An 18,807-nucleotide genomic window follows, 5' to 3' on the forward strand; every position below is an offset into this window, starting at 1 on the left:
GAAAGACGGTGAAGCGATACGCATACGATACAGAACAGGTCTCATGGCTAATCATTACAGAGTTGCTGTAGGCGATTGCTATATCTCTGTTGATATAGACTAGACATACAGGCATAGTAGATGTAAGAGCCATTGCTTCTTTCTACTCTTAGTGAAATGCTCAACGAACTTGGGAGCTCCGTTGTTGCCGCCATGTTATCATGCTACCATCTCTGACCTGCAACACGTTCTGCAGTTATCATAAAGAATACTGTGCATAGGGGTAGACTACACGTCGAGGGAAGTCTTCAAAACGTTAAAGTTTCTCGCCGTAAAGTGTTTAATAGCTGCCTTAGATCCATACAAAAACGTGGTGGAAACTCATTGTCCATTTTCTTTTCACGAAACTCCAGCTTTTCATTGTACTCATCGATTCTACTGTTTAACTTACTAGGAGTAGAAAATACTTTTGCTGCGCAGAAAGTATACGCAATATTGAACGGTACAATGGTGATCAGATACGCATACATTCTTTCACAGTCTCTCGAGTCATAAATAAACATTAAAGACTCCTGTTGTCGATAGACATGTGTAATCCAAAAGTACACTTTCACTTTGCCTGTAATCAAATTTAAAATGAGATTTCACGAACGGTTAAAACTCATGTAGCTTGTCTTTGGTCAGACATGTAATCCCTGTTGTTTCTTGATATACATGTGTTTTGTCTATTTCGTTCGAATCAGCTGTATTTCCCGCGGTGATTCACGTTTGCCTCTGCTTTAAGCAACATTGACGTCTCGTGGGTGCTACGACATCTCTTTTGAAAAATGCAATGGTACAACTCCTCGGTGATGTTACAGTTACGGTGATTAGACTTGCTTGGCTGCCAGAGTTAATGTTCATGACTTCTTAAAAAGATAGGCCAGCCATGTGCCAGGACTCACAAAGTGCGTGGTTGTTATAGCGACTTGACGGCAATAGCGGATAGAGCAGTAGAATATGGACAGCACTTTGCCGCTCAAGCACCGCGTTCCAAATAAACGGGTGTTGGAATATTGGCAATCTCATTTATTATGAGAACATGGTGCCATGGATAACCTTTAACCTTACCTTGTAACACACACTTTACCGCTCATCTGGCTTTGGCTATCGAAAACTACAAAATGCAAAATAAGATGATCAGTTCTATCATAATAAAATGCCTAACAAGTTAAGGGAGTGAGAAACTGCTTCCAATTTTTCTCGATGGCGTGAATACTAGTATATTCCAGATTTAGCACAACAGCCTCCAAAGCAGGGGAAATCTGGTCAAAGGAACACAGAATGAGTTTCTTTTAATATATGCAAGGCCGATAATAAGGTTACCAGACGTCCGTCGCCTCTCTGTATTGCAATGAAAGTGCAAAGTATATTGCGTAAGCGAGAAATCGGGAACAGAGCGTGGCCGCTCTTTCGCTACAAGAATTAGAATGCAAGAGTCCGTATGTTTGGTATCTCTTCATTACTCAAGTATACTTGATTATTTTATATTTATGTCAGTTTAAAATTGATCGCTGTGGTCGTTACACTTAATGAAATTCTATTCCTTTCATCGTACGATTTAAACTTTGATTTCCATTTTTTAAATAAATTGAAATGTGCGTTTCCATAAATCAGGATTATCTATAGGCATTTAAAATTATTTAATAATGTTTTGTCAAAGGCCAACATTTTGATTCTAAAGTGTCTTTCTCGCACTGAAAGACAGCTGTATCAAGTTGTTTGGCTTTAGATATTCATCTGAAATTTGTATATATGTGACTATCAAATGTAAATAATCTACGAGAAAGTGTTACCGCAAAACGCACTCTTTTCATTCCTTTGTATGTCGGTTACTTTTTATACACGTTTTATATGTGGTAATATTTTATTGCATGTAATTAACACAGACTCTGATAAATCTCCGACTCGTAAAATCCAATTGTGGGCATTATTTTATTGTTAGCCGCCTCAGTATGAAAGATTTGAGATAAAAATGAACTGTCTCAAAACAACAAGCCAATGCACCTTAACAGCTCTAAGCATTATATATATATATATATATATATATATATATATATATATATATATATATATATATATATATATATATATAGCCATCGAGTGGAATATATGACGGAGGTTGTTTATTGTTTGTATATATAATAACAATATGGTAAAATCTTGCTGGGAACGTTGCAGAGAAATATTTGCACAAGCTGAGAGCTCGCGGATATTGCACGGTAATTTTCACTTCTCGGCCAAGTAGATCGCTTCATTTGTGCCTTAAATATGCAATATATATATATATATATATATATATATATATATATATATATATAAGTTGTATTTGCAGCACATTGGTATTATACTTTTTACAGGGCCATTTTACCGTTTTTCCATTGAATTATTTCTGAACTTGAACTTTGACATCTGCGTTGGAGTGGCAACAATATCAATCATCATTCTAAATACTGTAGCAGTTCCCAGTAGCAAAAAAGCTACGAACACAAAAGCATGACATTGAAAATAATGTTGTTTTTTCCATCGGGCTTATGTCCCTTAACTAACGATGCAATCGTGAATACAATGGGCTCCTTTACATGATATCTTTTGAGGACCATCTGCTACTAACTGCTTACATTGTCCTTTCCTTTGGAATCATGAGCTCACAATTAGAAAGAGTATGGCTAATGTAGAGATCATCCGATTTATTCGGACAATGGTTCTTTCTCTCATTCTTTCCAGCTTTCTTTGTTATAGGTTAATGCCCTCGGCGTTTAATTTCAATATTATGTCGAAGTGACGGTTTTAGTAATTTGGTGCTTCAGTTCAGGTATGTTTCGTTTATCTTACGACCGAATCCCTTAATTGTTCACAAAGGATGTTGAAAAACATATAAATTGGTAAAAACGTTGCTTAAATGCATCTGATTTACATGTACACTGACAATATTGTTGCTGAGTGATTTTGAATCAGGTCTGAAGTTTATTGAGACAACACTTAATGTTAGCGTTACTTTATGTGGTGAACTGTAACCAAGCTCAGAACGATGGTAGTTCGTGAAATGCATGAAATTTATCTCTACGGCGTCGAAATTCATGGACACTGCATGAAGAGCATTGCTCTAATGATGCCTATTTGCTCGAGTCTCTATGATTACGTTTTTGTCGCTCTAGCTGCACAGTTGCACAGTAAAACGTGAACGTTCGACATGAACAAAATGCCGAACAAAATGCCAAAAACGTATTTCATGTTATAACTTACCTGGTGCAATGAGAGAACTGACTGTTGGGCGGTGTTCCCCGGCGGTGTGGCGGTGGAATTCCACGTTTGGTTGTAAAGGGTCCTGTTTATGGAAGTCACCGTTGAAGGGAGATATTTTATTTCGTCCATTGTGTGTTCGCTGTTCGTTCCGGCAAAATGTGTCACCCCGGTTGAATAATTAAAGCTTCGTCTTCGCCCGTGCAACTATGTGGTACCGTCAGTATTTAGCTCTGTTCTCGGATAGACGCCCCTTGTACCATTGCGATGAGGTAAACAGATCCGTGGCGGAAGTTTGCAAGCCTGCAATTATGGAGGAAAATACGGCTTCAGGCAAAAACGCTACCTTACTAATCAGAAATTCACGAAAGACTGAAACCGCGCATCAAAACAGATCGCAGAGATCAATGTTGCATTTGGATTGTCCAAATATAGATCAGGATAGATAATCGGGGCTACACCAGCTGCAACAGAAAGTAAAAGTCATCGGTCTATCCACAGTCCCATGTGCTATATACCAAGTCTTACAGCTGTCACGCAATACCAACAATATCACCGTTCTAGATAGAATCGAGGTAATGATAATGGATCGCGTTTCCAAGCGCTTACATATAAAGTCTCGTTTTGAATATACACGAGGATCAACTTTCCCTGCAGAGAGAATATCCACAGATGATTAGGCCAATTCAGCGGCGGTGACAGTTGGATAGGATACAATACAGAATCTAACAGCCTGTGATATCTTCCCTTGTTGACTGTTCACGAAATACCTGTCAAGCACACTCACAGTAGTGCGAGCGCCTTGTCTATACAGTTCCACTCTATAGGATGCACTGGGGTGACGGAACCTGGCTAAATTGTGTTCTATTACATCGGGACTGGTCAGTTTCTTCAGCCTGGGGGGGGCGGTGGATTCATGGGGGGGTCACCCTGTTTTTGACTTTGGTGATAGGGGGGGTCACCATGTTTTTGAAATGCCCAATAGGGGGGTCAGTGTGTTTTTGAATTTTGACACAGGCTCATCATTGCCTAAAATGCTAGTGTCAGCCACAAAATTCATCATTCAGTTGTATTTTTCGGCGCGCCCTTCGGGCGCATAACTTTAATAATCAGTCATATTTTTCAGCACGCCCAACTTTAACATATCAAGCATACATACATCAGAGATATCTGTATGTTCAATATTTTTAGCGTGCTCTTCAAGCTCATTACTTTAATATATCATACATCTTTCAGCATGCCCTTCAGGTGCATGACTTTAATATACAAGGCATATATATCAGAGATATCAGGATGTTTCATATTTTTGGCGCGCCCTTCGGGCGCCATACTTTCAGAGATATCTTGATGTTTGCTAAGTGAAAGTGTACCATTATGAAATCTGCATTTCATATGAAAAGGATGACAAATTCCTGATACTTTTCTGTTCTCTCTGTGAGAATTCAGTATGAGAAAGCAACATGCACAAATATTTCACAATATATATTTGATACAATGACTTATTTTAGAGATAGAAAAATGACAAGATATCTTTCCTTCTCATTAATGCAATTATTTTCCTTTGTTTCATAGGTTTTCTGTAGAAAGATGCTTTTCTATGAACAAAATAACAGTTAAAAAGGCAGTTTTTGTCATTATTAGCTGTGCTTTTATGGTTTCAATGTTACACAAGAAAAGGTCCTCTCAGACACTGTACACATCAGATTTGGCTAAAAAAGCTCTCTATGGCTCCTCAGTAGATTTAATTGGATGGTTGGCAAGTCTTAACACCCATCAAAGTTTTTGATTCACTGCTTTTTCCTCTTTGATATTAATGATTGACATCCATTTCTGTACAACAGTTCAGGACATCTGATTAAGCAGAGAGAGTGTGAAATACATTCACAGCTCATTCAAAATACAGCTCATTCAAAATGTACTGTATTTAAACTTTAAGATTGACACTTTGAAATTCCTATCTTACAACTGACATGTCAACAATTTCACTAAAACATAGAATGACTATTTAAAATATAAATATATGTAAATTGTAAAATATCATATATATATATATATATATATATATATAATATATATATATATATATATATATATATATATATATATATATATATATTTATCATATACCCATGCCCATATTGCTACATCCTAGTGACGTTCACCGTAAAATATCAGCCGTGATATTTCACGGTAAACGTCGAGATATGCACGATGAACGTCATCAGTTTTAGAGTTTTCCCGAACTACATTAGCAGCTTGTTGGTAAACAACGTAAACAACAAAATGGCTGCCGCTCCCCGCCTGCGAAGCGATGTCGCCGACGTAAAAACTTGAAGGGCTTCGAGGAACACGGGTATTTCTGGTTGCAAAATACGGAAATAACATGTTGAGTCTTGAAATGTTTTCCCCATGGTATTTTTGGGGGCAAGTTCTAGCAAACATTCTGCCGTTCGCACGGCGCCGGCACTGTGCACGGTCTCCCCCGAACAGGTAGTGAGCGCGTGGCGTGACAGCGATGTCGCGCGCGCGACGACTGTTGACATGGCAACTCTCAGGGTAAACTAACAAAATGGCGTCCCCTCTCCGCGCGAGCTCCGTGCCGTACGACGATCGAAATCAGGATAGATTTAAAGCTGAGCACAGTTTTTGATCGGTTACAATTGTAGTAGCATATTGCACCTTAAAAAGTTCCTTCTGTATGACGATTTTTGTATCCCGGTGTCTTTCTTCTTGGGTTTCATTGAGATATGGACGACTTGCAGCGATGTCGCGCGTGATGTTGACAGCTGCGTCGTATACTTTATGAATGAAGCCTGTTCACATAAACATTCTGATATTTATGCGCAAGGCGTAATAAAGTAAAGCCTCAAAATTTAAGGTTTTTCGTTCTATTAGTAAAATTATGGGCATGGGTATATGATAAATCGGTTATTACCCAATATCGCCTGTTCCTTGTGTCGTATCAGCATTCGTGTCATTTGTGCTGCGTCAGACACTCGACTTCGTCTCGTGTCTGACGCAGCACAAATGACACTCATGCTGATACGACACAGGAACAGGCGATATTGGGTAATAACCTCTAAATATATATATAATTTATGTCCATCTTTTGTTTTACCTTTGTCGCGCCCGGGGGGGGGGGGTCACCCTGTTTTAGAAATTTGGAATAGGGGGGTCACCCTGTTTCAAAATTTGGAATAGGGGGGTCAGCCACTTTTTGACGTCAGCAAAAAATAATCCACCGCCCCCCCCCCCCAGGCCGAAGAAACTGACCAGTCTATTACATCAGTTCTTATGAGTGACGCAACTTGGTAAGTTGCCGCGTTGAGAGGTTCGCTTATTGACAGCGATCTGACGTGTGTGAGGTCCCCTAAGTAATTCAACAAACGGCAACAGGAAGGGCTTACAGAAAATTAACTTACGGAACACGCAGCAACGCATGCACTCACGCGCCATTCATGTTAACATTATCCATCTCTAGCACGGAATGAAAGGTATCTTCATGCTAACTAGCTGAAGATCGTCATCTCCTTATCATCATAATTGAAAGTGAAACATAACATGTTGTAATAGCGTTGTATATATATATTGGATTCCCAACAGAATGTATGTAAAATTGCCATGAAAACACGACTACACTATTAACTTGCAGATATTTATAGAACCGTGTTTTATCCATTCCCTGTTTTGCTATCATTTTACATGTTGTCGTTTTACTAAAAAAGCGTTTCCTTGACTACCACGGGGGAATTTTACAACTTCTTTGAAAACTCCATTCTAGTGTATATTGTTGGACGGATGTTGGTTTCCCTGATTTTGGATTTTAGTACAGCAGTCTAGCATTGTGAGCTGTAGAGATTAAAGATGGGTCATTCGTGTCTTTATACTTAGAAATTTGTGGACTATCCGGCCTTTACCTAATTCAGCAATATAACGAGTTAACGATGAGACAAATAGGGTTATTTTTTGTTTTATCCCTTTTCTGCACAGATAGCAATATTGAAAAGTGTGCGGTATCGGCTACGTGTATACAATGTCAGGAGTCTGCTAGGCATTCAACTTCAGCCCTACACCGTCGATTATTGACACACGTTCCCTGTTAAATGTGTGTATATACACACGCGACCTTTGTAACCATATATCCAGGATCTAGGAGTGAGTGGGTCCGTGTTTTAACTGCGTACGTGTTAGCGATTTGCACACGACCTTAAAAATATTTGGCAGTTGCTCACACGTAGAAATAATGACTACGTGTCATAAGCAGCGGAGATGATCATGGTGGGGAGTTACAGATGTTGCCGTACAAAAAAAACCGCTGAGTATGGGTACGTATTTCGGAACAATCAAACTCTCATATTGTGGTATGTTGTTACTGAGCATTAACGCCATTTATGCAGCGTATTAACACGTTCGTTCAAAGACCAGAACACCTTCCATTGTACTGTTCTAGAATAGTTCGTGTTCTCCAATCCTCTCTTTATACTGAGTCGGCATCGACCATAATGGATCATAACTCGTATAGAGAGGCAATTGCACGGCAGAATGATGTTTTACGAAACTATGCCACAAATATAATGTCGACTTTTTTCACAGCGGGATGATAACAAGCTGTGCTATCTCTCTCGGATTGTATGAGAGCGCATTAGAAAGGCAGACAATGGAACGTAATCGAGCTCGCACGATAATTGCAAAGTCCACTAAACGTCACAATATCGGCTTCAAAACTTTCCTAAAAATCTCAGAGATAAACTAGAAAAGGTTACTCTCCTGGGGCTAACCATTGTAAAAAGACGCGGTTTGTTTGCTCGAATACTTATCGTGCTGCGATATGTGTCCTTCAAACAGTATGACTACCCCGAGGCAGACGTAGCTGCCTTTCACCTTTGACAACAAAATTATGGGCAATATGTTCCCTTGGTCACGATTTGCTGTGGTATCAATGGTATTATGCAACTTCAAAGACTGGATGTGAAAAAAATAGCCTGTAACAGCTGAATTACAAAACTCAGTGTTTTTTTTCCTGTTCAGAATACCCACTATGACATAGAATGATAAGGCTAATGTAGCCCAGAATATTAACTTAGAAGAGATAGTTTGAGATAGTTTCTTTCCTTTCGAAATGCTGCCTGAGAAATGGAAACATGCGCACTTTCCATGGGTACAAAGAGATTCCGGGCATACCTTTTGTTCCGTATAGCACTAAGAAAAATGAAATTCTACTTATTAACAGATGATCATTAATCGCTGGGAATGCCTTTCAAAATTAATTGGCAGATTACAAGCACGTTATGTACACAACACCAGTTGTATAAACAATGTGCCAATATTAAGGCCGGACTAGTCTGGTACATTTTCCGAGGCGCAATCAAAAATAAAACTTGCAGGAGAAACAATTGTTTTGACACTTCTGCTTGTGCAATTATTCACTTGAACAGAAATTGATAAAAATGAGCGTTTTTGGAAAACTACGCAATAAACAAAACGATGAAGGCCGAAATACTGCATATCCTCATTGACGAATCCTTCTTTGGAACCAGTGCGCTACACGCCACTTTATAACACAAAACAGAGAGCCTATCTTATCGTGTCTCTATGCCAACCGTTTTTGACGAAATCTTGTATCAGTAAACCTGAAATACTACTATTGCAAAGTCTGAGCCTCACGTATCATCCAATGTCCAAAAGCTCTGTCCATTGGGCATAATGATATGCAAATTAAGGTCATGAATCAGAATCAAAATCACGAGTTCATTCTATTGTCAACAATATAAGCGCACGCTCGAGCATCACAGAGGCCGCGATTAGCTGAGATACATGAGGGGAACGCTCCATTAACTTGGACGTACCCGAGTAACCCGAGTTGGTTATCAGAGGATTAATCTCTATGTCAACATATGCGAACAGATTATCTTTTAGTGTAAACAAAACATTAGCACTGCCGGAACTACTTTTAGCATGGCCAATGCCAGTCGGCGACTGATTTGATGATGGCCCCCCTGTCCGGCACTCAGGATTTCCAACCAGCGTTAAAGTGCCGTCCAGCACTTGCTGTTACCCTGAGGTCATCATTTAGTTCATAAAATTGCATGGAGAGTTTACAAAAACAATGGTACTATAGAATCCCTTTCAAATAAAATGCTGTTTAAACAATACTAGCAGTTAATTAACGTACGCTGATTTTGCATACGAAAAGCTATTTTTGTATGAATGTTTATACCCTATAAAAGAAAGTACGGTAGCGAAAATCAGCACAACAAAACAGGACTTCAGCACAACAAAACAGGAATTTTACTAAAACGTACTCTTCAATTTAAGTTCAGACTCACATTGCGGAAAGGTGCATGCAATGCAATGAAAGTCACGAGCAAACTTTGGTGTCAACGGATCCAGTCTTTGAATTATCAATGAACACTCACTTATTTTTCTGGTCAAAAGCCAAAGGCTACTTGTCCATCGCAACAAGCCTCTCTGTTTGAATCCGCGTGTTCATTTTTAGCCGGATGCCAGCCAAATTGACCGGCTACTTCCGTATTTTGGCCGGCTACTTTTCAGCAATGTTTCGCTCTCTAGCCCCGAAATTCTGGTTTTGATAATAATATTTTGATATTTGTTGTCTTGCAAGCCGGAGATAACATTTCAGAAGTGCCTATGTGGCTATATGTAATCTAGCAATTTACGCGGTGAACTTGTTGCTATCTTGTACCAGCCTGTAGTACCGCGGCGATCTGCGAACGTGTACTGTATTGGGAATCGCTCGCGAGGTCATCCTTGCTTTCCCGACTACAGCCCGAATTAATCCGACGTTCACATCGGGTGCAACTTACCATTGGACTGACTTACGCCAACCAATAGCCGGCCATTTCCGAATAAAGCCGACGTTTGTTCTCTCAAACGCGAAAGAGAAGAAAGTCTCAAAACGCGGAAGAGAAAGTCGACGCTTCAGAGCTTTTGTTTTCTGCGTAAGAGTTGGGCCTTGTCTGATGGGTAGGTTTTTGATAAAATGTAAAGCAACCAAAAGTTACTGAGTCTCATTTTTCATAGTTTGAAACGCCACGTCAATCCATCCGTAGTCGATCATAGATCTACATCGCGTTTTGTGGAGGGGCCGTGGTTTAAGCGGAAGGGAAAGTCTACGCGGGAGTCTACGCTTGAAAACGTTGATTTTCTGCGTAAGAGTAGGACTTTGTCTGTTGGTTGCCGGAGGTTTTAGATCAAATCTAAATAACAAACAATTTTTTGGTCTCATTTCTCGTACTTTTGAAACGCTACGTCGATCACAGTGTCAAATTTCAGGTCGACCACAGTCCCTCTATCCACCGGTCTGGAAACGCCTATTGTAAAAGGTGTCAATCACCTTGACCGCACAGCCAACCCGCGATACGAGGGGCAGTCACGTGATAATGCGTAGCTTGGGTTTGTCCTGCATGCCACAGTCCCCGATTGTGTGTACGCTCTTCGATTTTTCGCTGTTTTTGGCTCTATCAAGTGTTCTCTGCGTCTATCTACGACACGAAGACAGAAATCATCATATTCTGAAACCGGTGTTTGTTTTTCGTGATCCTTCTCCCATCGTAAATGATGATAGTGTGCGATAATTTCTGGGGTTGATCGCTGCGAGTGTGTTGACGTAGCACAAGCAACGGCTGGAATCAAACCGGAAAATTTGTCGTCGCTTTCTCTTGCAATGCTAGTATTCAGTGCCTCCAAATATGATAAAATATGTTTTCTGTGTAATATTCTGTGAAATCATGTCTGTTAACTGAGCAGAATAGGAAAGACAACTGCAGAAATGCATGGATAGAGGGACTGTGGGTCGACCGATATTGCATTATGTGTAAGCTTTACTGTGTCACAATCGACTAATCGACTGCAGGTGTGTTGTACACATACGGTGTCGTACAGGTTGACGTTGGGTGTCGTCAATTTGGAATTTTATCAAACATGAACACTAGAATTTAGTTCTCTTTTTCAATTATATTCAACATCACCAAAAATCAATGGTAAGCTCGCGAATTCGTTTTATTGTGAAATTAATACCGTGAATTAAATCACTGAAAATTGTGCCGTCCGCCGACCGGCCTCGTTAACTGCCTCTACTATTTCTCCTTTCTCATAATATGTACGAGTGGCCATACTGTTTATAGACGGATCCGGCTAGCAATTCATTGACTTAAATTCGCTCTATAGGAGATGTAATGTCACAGGATACGCGCAGCTCTTGGAGTCCTTACTCACTCGTTACGTTGTTTGCAAGTGCAAGAAAAATCTCGCCACGTGGAAAGAACGTTCCATGCTGTTCTGATAACATTTGCATATATGATCAATGCGCGTTACTGAAGTGAAGCGTCCGAAAATAGGAAACTTGAATGAAAATGAACGAAGAACGATATTTTGTTTCACCATATTTCTAAAACTTAGTTTAGAGCCTAAATTAAAGAATAAGCTAGATTACTTGCATTGAAAAAAGGGCAGTTCACTTTTTCCTGTCAACATAGTTCCATGTGCAAGCATATGTGTGTGCCCGTGGTATTGAGTGAGTCGTTACAGCCCTGACATTCCTATCATAGCACCAGCTCGATAAGATAATCGCAACAATGGAAAATTAACACCTTGGGGATTAAAAGTCTTCTGTTTGTCACCCGAGTTGGCAGGCAGCAACTCGGGTTTCAGGTACCATCAAAGTTAATGGAGCCTTCCCCTAATGAATACACAGAATAAACACCAGACAATTTTTAAAAAATCACAGCTGACAGTCCCTTTCAGTTTTTAAGAAACGAAATAATTGCCTCATGAGCCGCCTGTGGTCTGATTTATTACGGCTGTACAATGGATCACATTGTGCTTGCATAAAGTCGTTAACATCAAAACAGTGATCTTATGATATTTGTTTGGAGTATTGTGCCAAGCTGTGACACCTACTTCCCTCTTGGTCATTTAGCAACCGGCTGTAAACAAAAAAGTAACTTGTTGAACATTCGAAATCATTGTGCATAAAAATAACTTAAGATCTTTCGTCAACTTGAACGTCCTTATCAGCTCGAGCAAATGCACTCTCCGGAAGGCCTACGGCTGTACTGTGTTTCTGTTACGCTTTGTGTCTAATTTAAGCACAAATAGTAAAGCTGGGGAGATGATTTCAAAGCTGGCATAAATTTTTAAAGATGCACATTTGGTGAGAAAGCTATTTGTGGTTTGATTCAGTGCGAAACAGCGACAGTAATGAAATGCGACTCGGAGACCTTAGCGAAAATCTTACCTCAGAGAAGGCTATGACAAACCCGGGCCAAATAGGTTGGCGAGGAAGCTATCGAACAAGCTTATTGTGGGAGTTTAACAGGCTTTCCCTTGCACCAGTGCATCGAGTTTGACTCGCTTTGACGGTAGAGGCTGTCTACTGATTCGCGTCAGGTGTTGCTGCTGTTGCGTTCAACAGACATACTGCACTAGTCTTTCAAACTGGATTACTGAGCATGCGCGTGGCTTTTGTGTTCGCTTCCCACCCATCACAATGCGATGACTGCTGGAGGCGAACTGAATATAAACCCCAAGCAGTAAACGAGACTGGTAGCGTACACACACTCCATTACCGTAAATGTAGCAATTTTACGGAGAGCAATATTCCTATGAGGACCTGCTTTCACCACGAAATCAGTACTTTGAACATGTTTAGAAAATGCGTAGCGCAAGCGTTCCTTCACAGCCTTGGTTGTTATGTAACAAGCTGAACTCTAAATTGGTGGTCTAGCGAGGGTTACATAAAATCAAATTTATAGATGAAAAATTGACATGAGAATAATCACATTCCATCATCAAAAAGTCGGCTACCGACGCTCAAGGTACGGCATAGATCATTTGTTGATTTTCTAATGGTGATTATGTCTGATACCATTATGAACTTTACAAATGTTTATGATGCAACTTTCAACGCGAGAAAATGTTTCATACACATTTTACGACGGAGTTATAAATCTTTTTATAGCTAACGTTCCGCGGAATCTTCCATTTTTACAGTCTGTATTATGGATCATTGAAATTTCGTTTCTTGGATGGGCACTGCAATGTAATGTCCATGTTTGCCTGGATTTGATTAAAGAAAACTTCTTGCATACGTAACTGCAAGGCTTTCAAATAAAAAAAAATAATTGCCAAGTTTCAACCACGCACGCGTCTAAATATATACACTAGAGCCCAAAAATGACGATTACAAGCGAAAGCATGCTGAGGATTTTGTACAAACGTAAACTTAATCCACATAATCCTTGAACATGTTTCCATTTAGTCCTGATGTAAATTCGAAATTGGATTCAGATTAAATAACAACAATGATTTTTATGCAACATTTAGCTTCGGGATGTTTATATAGCTAAAATTACTTATGAAGAAAGACAAACATATAAGTAGCCGTTTATTCGTTTCGTAGACGAGATTGTATTGTTTTTTTATGAGAAACGTGCTTGTTACAGGTGACAGCTACGGGTAACTATGGAGGAGTGATATGCCCCAAAAGTGATGAAGTCAAACTCGCCGTATTATAAAACACAGACGTCCAGTAAGTACGGCATTGACCATTAATGAAGTTAAAATAAAATAAACTTCCGCTTTCTTCGAATCACTTACACAATTTTGACTGCATGGTTTTTGTGCTGAGTGAAGCACGGATCAGAAACTGGGGTTAGCTAACGAAATTGTGGGAACGGCCGGAATGAGCATAAGAGAGCAGAGTTCCGACAATTTGGTCAGCTAACCCCAATCCGGATCGGTGGTTCCCGCTTTACTTCACCCGAAACAAAGTCGAACAAATGAAGATCACCACACAAATTTTACTGTTGATGTGCAGCGTTCTTTGAAAGTTATATCTTATTGGTCGATTGTCACTATTCACAGCAACTTAGGGAGTCTATTTGTATTATTCAATTATAGATTCAGCCACAGTCCCTCTATCCATAGTCAACCAATGGACAACAGCTTCCGAGATGCCAAAAATTCACCCGTTTCCCAATACTGCATGTGCCAAAAACAACACGCTACTACGTAAGAGAAGCCAGCGTACATTCAAATGCAAATAGCAATTGATATGACGGCCGCGTATTAAACTATGTATGCTTTCATTTTCTTCACTTTTGTAACAAACCAAATCACACCTACACGTGCCGACACAATAATAAGCTAGTTTGCGCTCGTCCCGACCGCTCTTTCAATGCGACTATTTCAGTCTGAGCTGACAGTTGGTTTCATATACGTCACTTACCTATTGTTACTATTGTACAGTTGATGTATTTTTGTGTGTGTGTTTCAAGTTTTTAATTATTGACACTTGTTTTCAGTTGTCCATTACTTCATTGGAACGTAAACTTTGACCCCATTTTCATAAGTGCACAAACACCCTTGACGTCATCACTTATCGGTTATGAGTATACCGATAAGTGATACCGATAAATGTTGTCCCAATTCCCATTGCGAACAGGAAGTGGGATGCTTTCAAAAGAACTCTTGTGTATTTCGCTGTATCCACGACGAAATAAAATGTAAAATAAGATGACTCTATTTTTGGAGTGTCGAGATTGTCGACATATTTGCATTTATCAGTTCAGACTATTACTAACCATTCCCACTTGGGAGAAATATAATGAGCGACTCTTGATTAGAGTATGAGATACAAAAGATAAAGACAACCGGCGATGTGCCATCTGTGTAATGTTAACGATTAGATAACTGTTTACGCCTAATTATTATGATTGGGTGTTAAAAACACGTAAAACATTACGTAACTGCATAGGCTGGAGAGAAAAAGAAACATTGGGTCTCGGGCGTGAAAGGCTCTTGAATGATCTATCACCGATAAAAGTCCCATTGCAACTGAATTTATGTGAAACGTTTTTAGAGTGATAAGGTGTTGTAACAATTCATTTACAGTAGATTCATGTGAGGGGGACACTTGAGCCATTTTTAAGAGTCAGCTCTTTTTATATGGTAGCTGATCGAGAAGAACTCATTATTAAATATTCGCAAAAAGCATGACCATAAAGACATGAAAATGCTCAGAGCTTAATATCAATATCATGCTTTGTTATGTACATCATTCTTTTTGTCTTTCTGCAGGACTGATGACCCCCTCCCCTTCGTGAGTTACATGTATGTATGTATGTATGTATGTATGTATGTATGTATGTATGTATGTATGTATGTATGTATGTATGTATGTATGTATGTATGTATGTATGTATGTATGTATGTATGTATGTATGTATGCCCTATGTATGATGCAGGTAGGTAGGTAGGTATGTAGGAAGGAAGGAAGGTATGTAAAAAAATTACGTACTACGTGTACGTAGGTATAGATGGATGCATGCACGAAAGTATGCATATATTTGAAGTTGCATGTCTGTTAGGGGTGAGCACAAGTAATCGGAACAGTTTTTTGAAACAATGTTTAAATATGGCCCACAATGTACCAGATGGCATCGTAGTTAGTTGAGTTGGACATAAATACGTTTAGACAAAAGAACCATAAGGTGATCATAGGCAAATTACGTGTGGTAAAAGAATCGGGACGAGACACATAAATTTTAAAAATTAAAAGCATTCATTTATGGTACATACATGAATGTGTCGCTGGAGAGCCATAATGGCACTCATCCAATTTTAGAGGTATCAGACACACTCGCGCCTGGCGTTAATTGCTGGGGGGAAATTGAATAGCGCAGCTATAAATATTGTTGATTTATACTCAAATGGGAAGACACAATGCATGCAATCAAATTTACAGTTATATATCGCTTACTAAATGTTGAAGTACTGAACACATAGTATTACCTTTATCCAAGCAATTGCTATGAGAATAGATTGTTTTACTGCACAGGACGTAATAATGTTATCTTTAGGCCAGAAAAAGCTGTGATCTTTTACAGCAAACTAAAGCGATCTTGCATTACACAAGGTATAGATTTTGCAGCTGTACTAATAAATGACAACGCATATTGTCGCAGCTTCGAACACAGGAGTCGTGTTGAGAAAAAATTAAGAATTTTCATCAAATATGGGGTTCCTACCATCTTTTCGGGAAGAAGCGATACAGTAAAGGTAAAATTCGGAACGCGTCCACTTATAAGATAATTCTTGAAACGCCGACGCAGACTCAAAACAAAGACGATTAAGAGAGTCTTTCATGATAACTCACTAATGATGGCGTCGTCATCACGAGATTAAACCCTGACCTGTCACATCTTATTCCACATAACAAAAATCCAAAATAATGATCGGGTCTATAGCAGTTTAAAATCCCCGCCTATATGGCATCCTTCACGTTTGACAAATTATTTCGCGAATGACGGACAAGATCAAATGCGCCGTATTGTAAGATGATTTCATCGCTTCACACAGAGCTACATTAGAAAAGAAATGATATCACGATAGTTTAGAAGATGAAACAACACACAAATGGAAAACATACAGTGATTGTGTTGTGTTTAAAGTGTAATTTAGCTTATTTTACGGATGAAAAAATATTATCATATGACCAATAACATGCTTTCGCTCCGTTTTTCTGTGAAGAAATCAAGATGAAGTGTGCCTTTGTGTTAAAAAAAATCATTGATCGCCGCGTACGTATTTTCACGGTGTAGCTAAAGACTTACGGGGTATTGCAATCGCCGATTCTTAGAAGAGACTCTCCATATAATACACAAAATAGACATTTCTTAACCTACATGTAACAATGATAATGTTATTTCAAAGAGATTATGGCATGAATACTGTGGGTACTGAGTGTGTGAACATATATCTTTATTCATGAGTCCAGTTATAATATTGTAGACTTACAGCTATACTGCACCTATGAATGAAGTGTTTGTTGCGACTAAATACTCGTTAATTCTGAGGCCTTTGTCGGATTTTGGGCATTAAAAAGCGAGGACAGTTCTGAGAAATGAAAAGACTTTGGCCGGTTTTTGATATTCTAGCTTTCATTTGGATGTGTTTACAAGAGCAGGGTGTCTGGATGAATCAGCCATTTAATTGTGTATGTTAGTACACTCAGAGAGAGAGAGAGAGAGAGAGAGAGAGAGAGAGAGAGAGAGAGAGAGAGAGAGAGAGAGAGAGAGAGAGAGAGAGAGAGAGAGAGAGAGAGACAGACAGACAGACAGACAGACAGACAGACAGACAACAGACTGATATGACGCATTTTATAGAGACCAATATACAGTGAATCCTTCATTTCTGTGACCATTTCTTGGATGGCAAGAAAATGTTAACTGAAGTGGTTTCTTTGACATAGCATCTTTGTCATTTGAAATCACATAATCCTTGTTTTTTTCTTTTCTTTTTCTTTCTTTTTCTTTTTATGATTTATAGGACTGGGGAACGAAAGCATGGTCGTAAATTATATGTATGCGCTATAACTTGAAGTCACCGTGACGGAATTTTATAAACAAGCACCGAAACGCAAGATTTTCCTGGCGTGGCTAATTAGGACAAATTCACCATAAAGGGCAGCGGTGTCTTCCGCTGGTCATTGTGAGTAATTGTCTCGTCGTCAATCCACTGACAATGGGGTTATCATCGGCCATTGAAATCTCACTGAAAGGGCAGGCCATCTGTGGCCATCTGTACTATACTGACACCACCAGCTCTCTGCAGGAGCTGATTAATTGGGGACTTCTGGAGACACGCGTTTGATGCTTGCCTCAATATGTTCTGATTAAAGCATGAATGGCCGCCCGCTGTCGGATAGCATTTAAGGCCTCATCTGTATGACATAAAATTGCAACGATGTGATCCATCACAGCATAGACGGAGCCGTGGCGATTGTAAAGACAGGAAACGCACGGGAACGCGAATGCATCTCTTTGGTGATGTTGAGGCAGCCGACGTCGAACAAACTCGCAAAAAAAAAAAAATTAAACGGCAGACGAGGATTCTATGTAGAAATAAGTTATGTCGCGTGATAAAGTGTCGTAAAAATAAAGAGATAAAGAAAAAATAACTTGTAGTAAATTGTGTAATGTATAAATGTCTGAATGGTATTTCGAGATGACTTTTACGCATACAAAATATTCAGTTTCATCCAAAAGTGGAATGCTTTCCGAGAGATGACGCAATAGTACATATTATAATTATATCATTTGTAAAATATTTATCAACATAAGCTTAAGTTACTCGTAGTATGAACGGGGAGTTGTAATCGATACAAAGTCAAATCGTGTGAGTTAAAATCACTGTAATCCTCAATGACGACGAGAATGTGTCCTAATTCCACGAATTTACGTGAGATGAGATGCTGTTGTTGATATAGTAAGCCTCGCCGCTCTTCAAAAATGTGTTTTGGTATCATTTGCCGAATAGACGCTGTGAACAGCAGTATATTTACTGGTGATATTGCTCATCAAACGATTAAATCTACCTCAGACGACAATAAAATGCAATCGGTGCGGAGCCTTGTCATATGGCGACAGTGCGATAAAAATCAGTTGTGCGAGGAGTCAGACTCAAACAGCGATAGAACATGTTCAAATATCGTTTGCAAATCGTTCGTTGCATCGCAGGGCTTTG

At 39.3% G+C, this 18,807-nt stretch overlaps 1 protein-coding gene and 1 long non-coding RNA gene across 25 annotated transcripts in view; one reads left to right on the top strand and one right to left on the bottom strand.

Moving 5' to 3' along the window:
* Positions 1–18,807, bottom strand: part of LOC139143493 (neuropeptide S receptor-like) — a 215,979-nt gene that overhangs the window by 15,802 nt on the left and 181,370 nt on the right. For 20 of the 24 annotated variants that reach the window (XM_070713877.1, XM_070713861.1, XM_070713873.1 and 17 more), the window contains one exon: positions 3,265–3,564. In XM_070713877.1, coding sequence (XP_070569978.1) covers positions 3,265–3,393 — 129 coding nt within the window. In that variant the 5' untranslated portion in view covers positions 3,394–3,564. Of the gene's footprint in view, positions 1–3,264; positions 3,565–3,870; positions 4,082–12,517; positions 12,698–18,807 lie in introns of those variants that run through there. The other 4 variants (XM_070713878.1, XM_070713864.1, XM_070713879.1 and 1 more) reach the window with 3 other exon arrangements.
* LOC139143496 (uncharacterized) lies at positions 7,255–18,217 on the top strand. The gene is made up of 3 exons (XR_011554598.1): positions 7,255–7,586; positions 15,361–15,393; positions 17,611–18,217. It is a non-coding gene; the product is annotated as an uncharacterized lncRNA (long non-coding RNA).

The sequence above is a fragment of the Ptychodera flava genome, chromosome 11 (genome assembly GCF_041260155.1).
Source record: "Ptychodera flava strain L36383 chromosome 11, AS_Pfla_20210202, whole genome shotgun sequence".
In the NCBI taxonomy this organism is placed as follows: domain Eukaryota; kingdom Metazoa; phylum Hemichordata; class Enteropneusta; family Ptychoderidae; genus Ptychodera; species Ptychodera flava.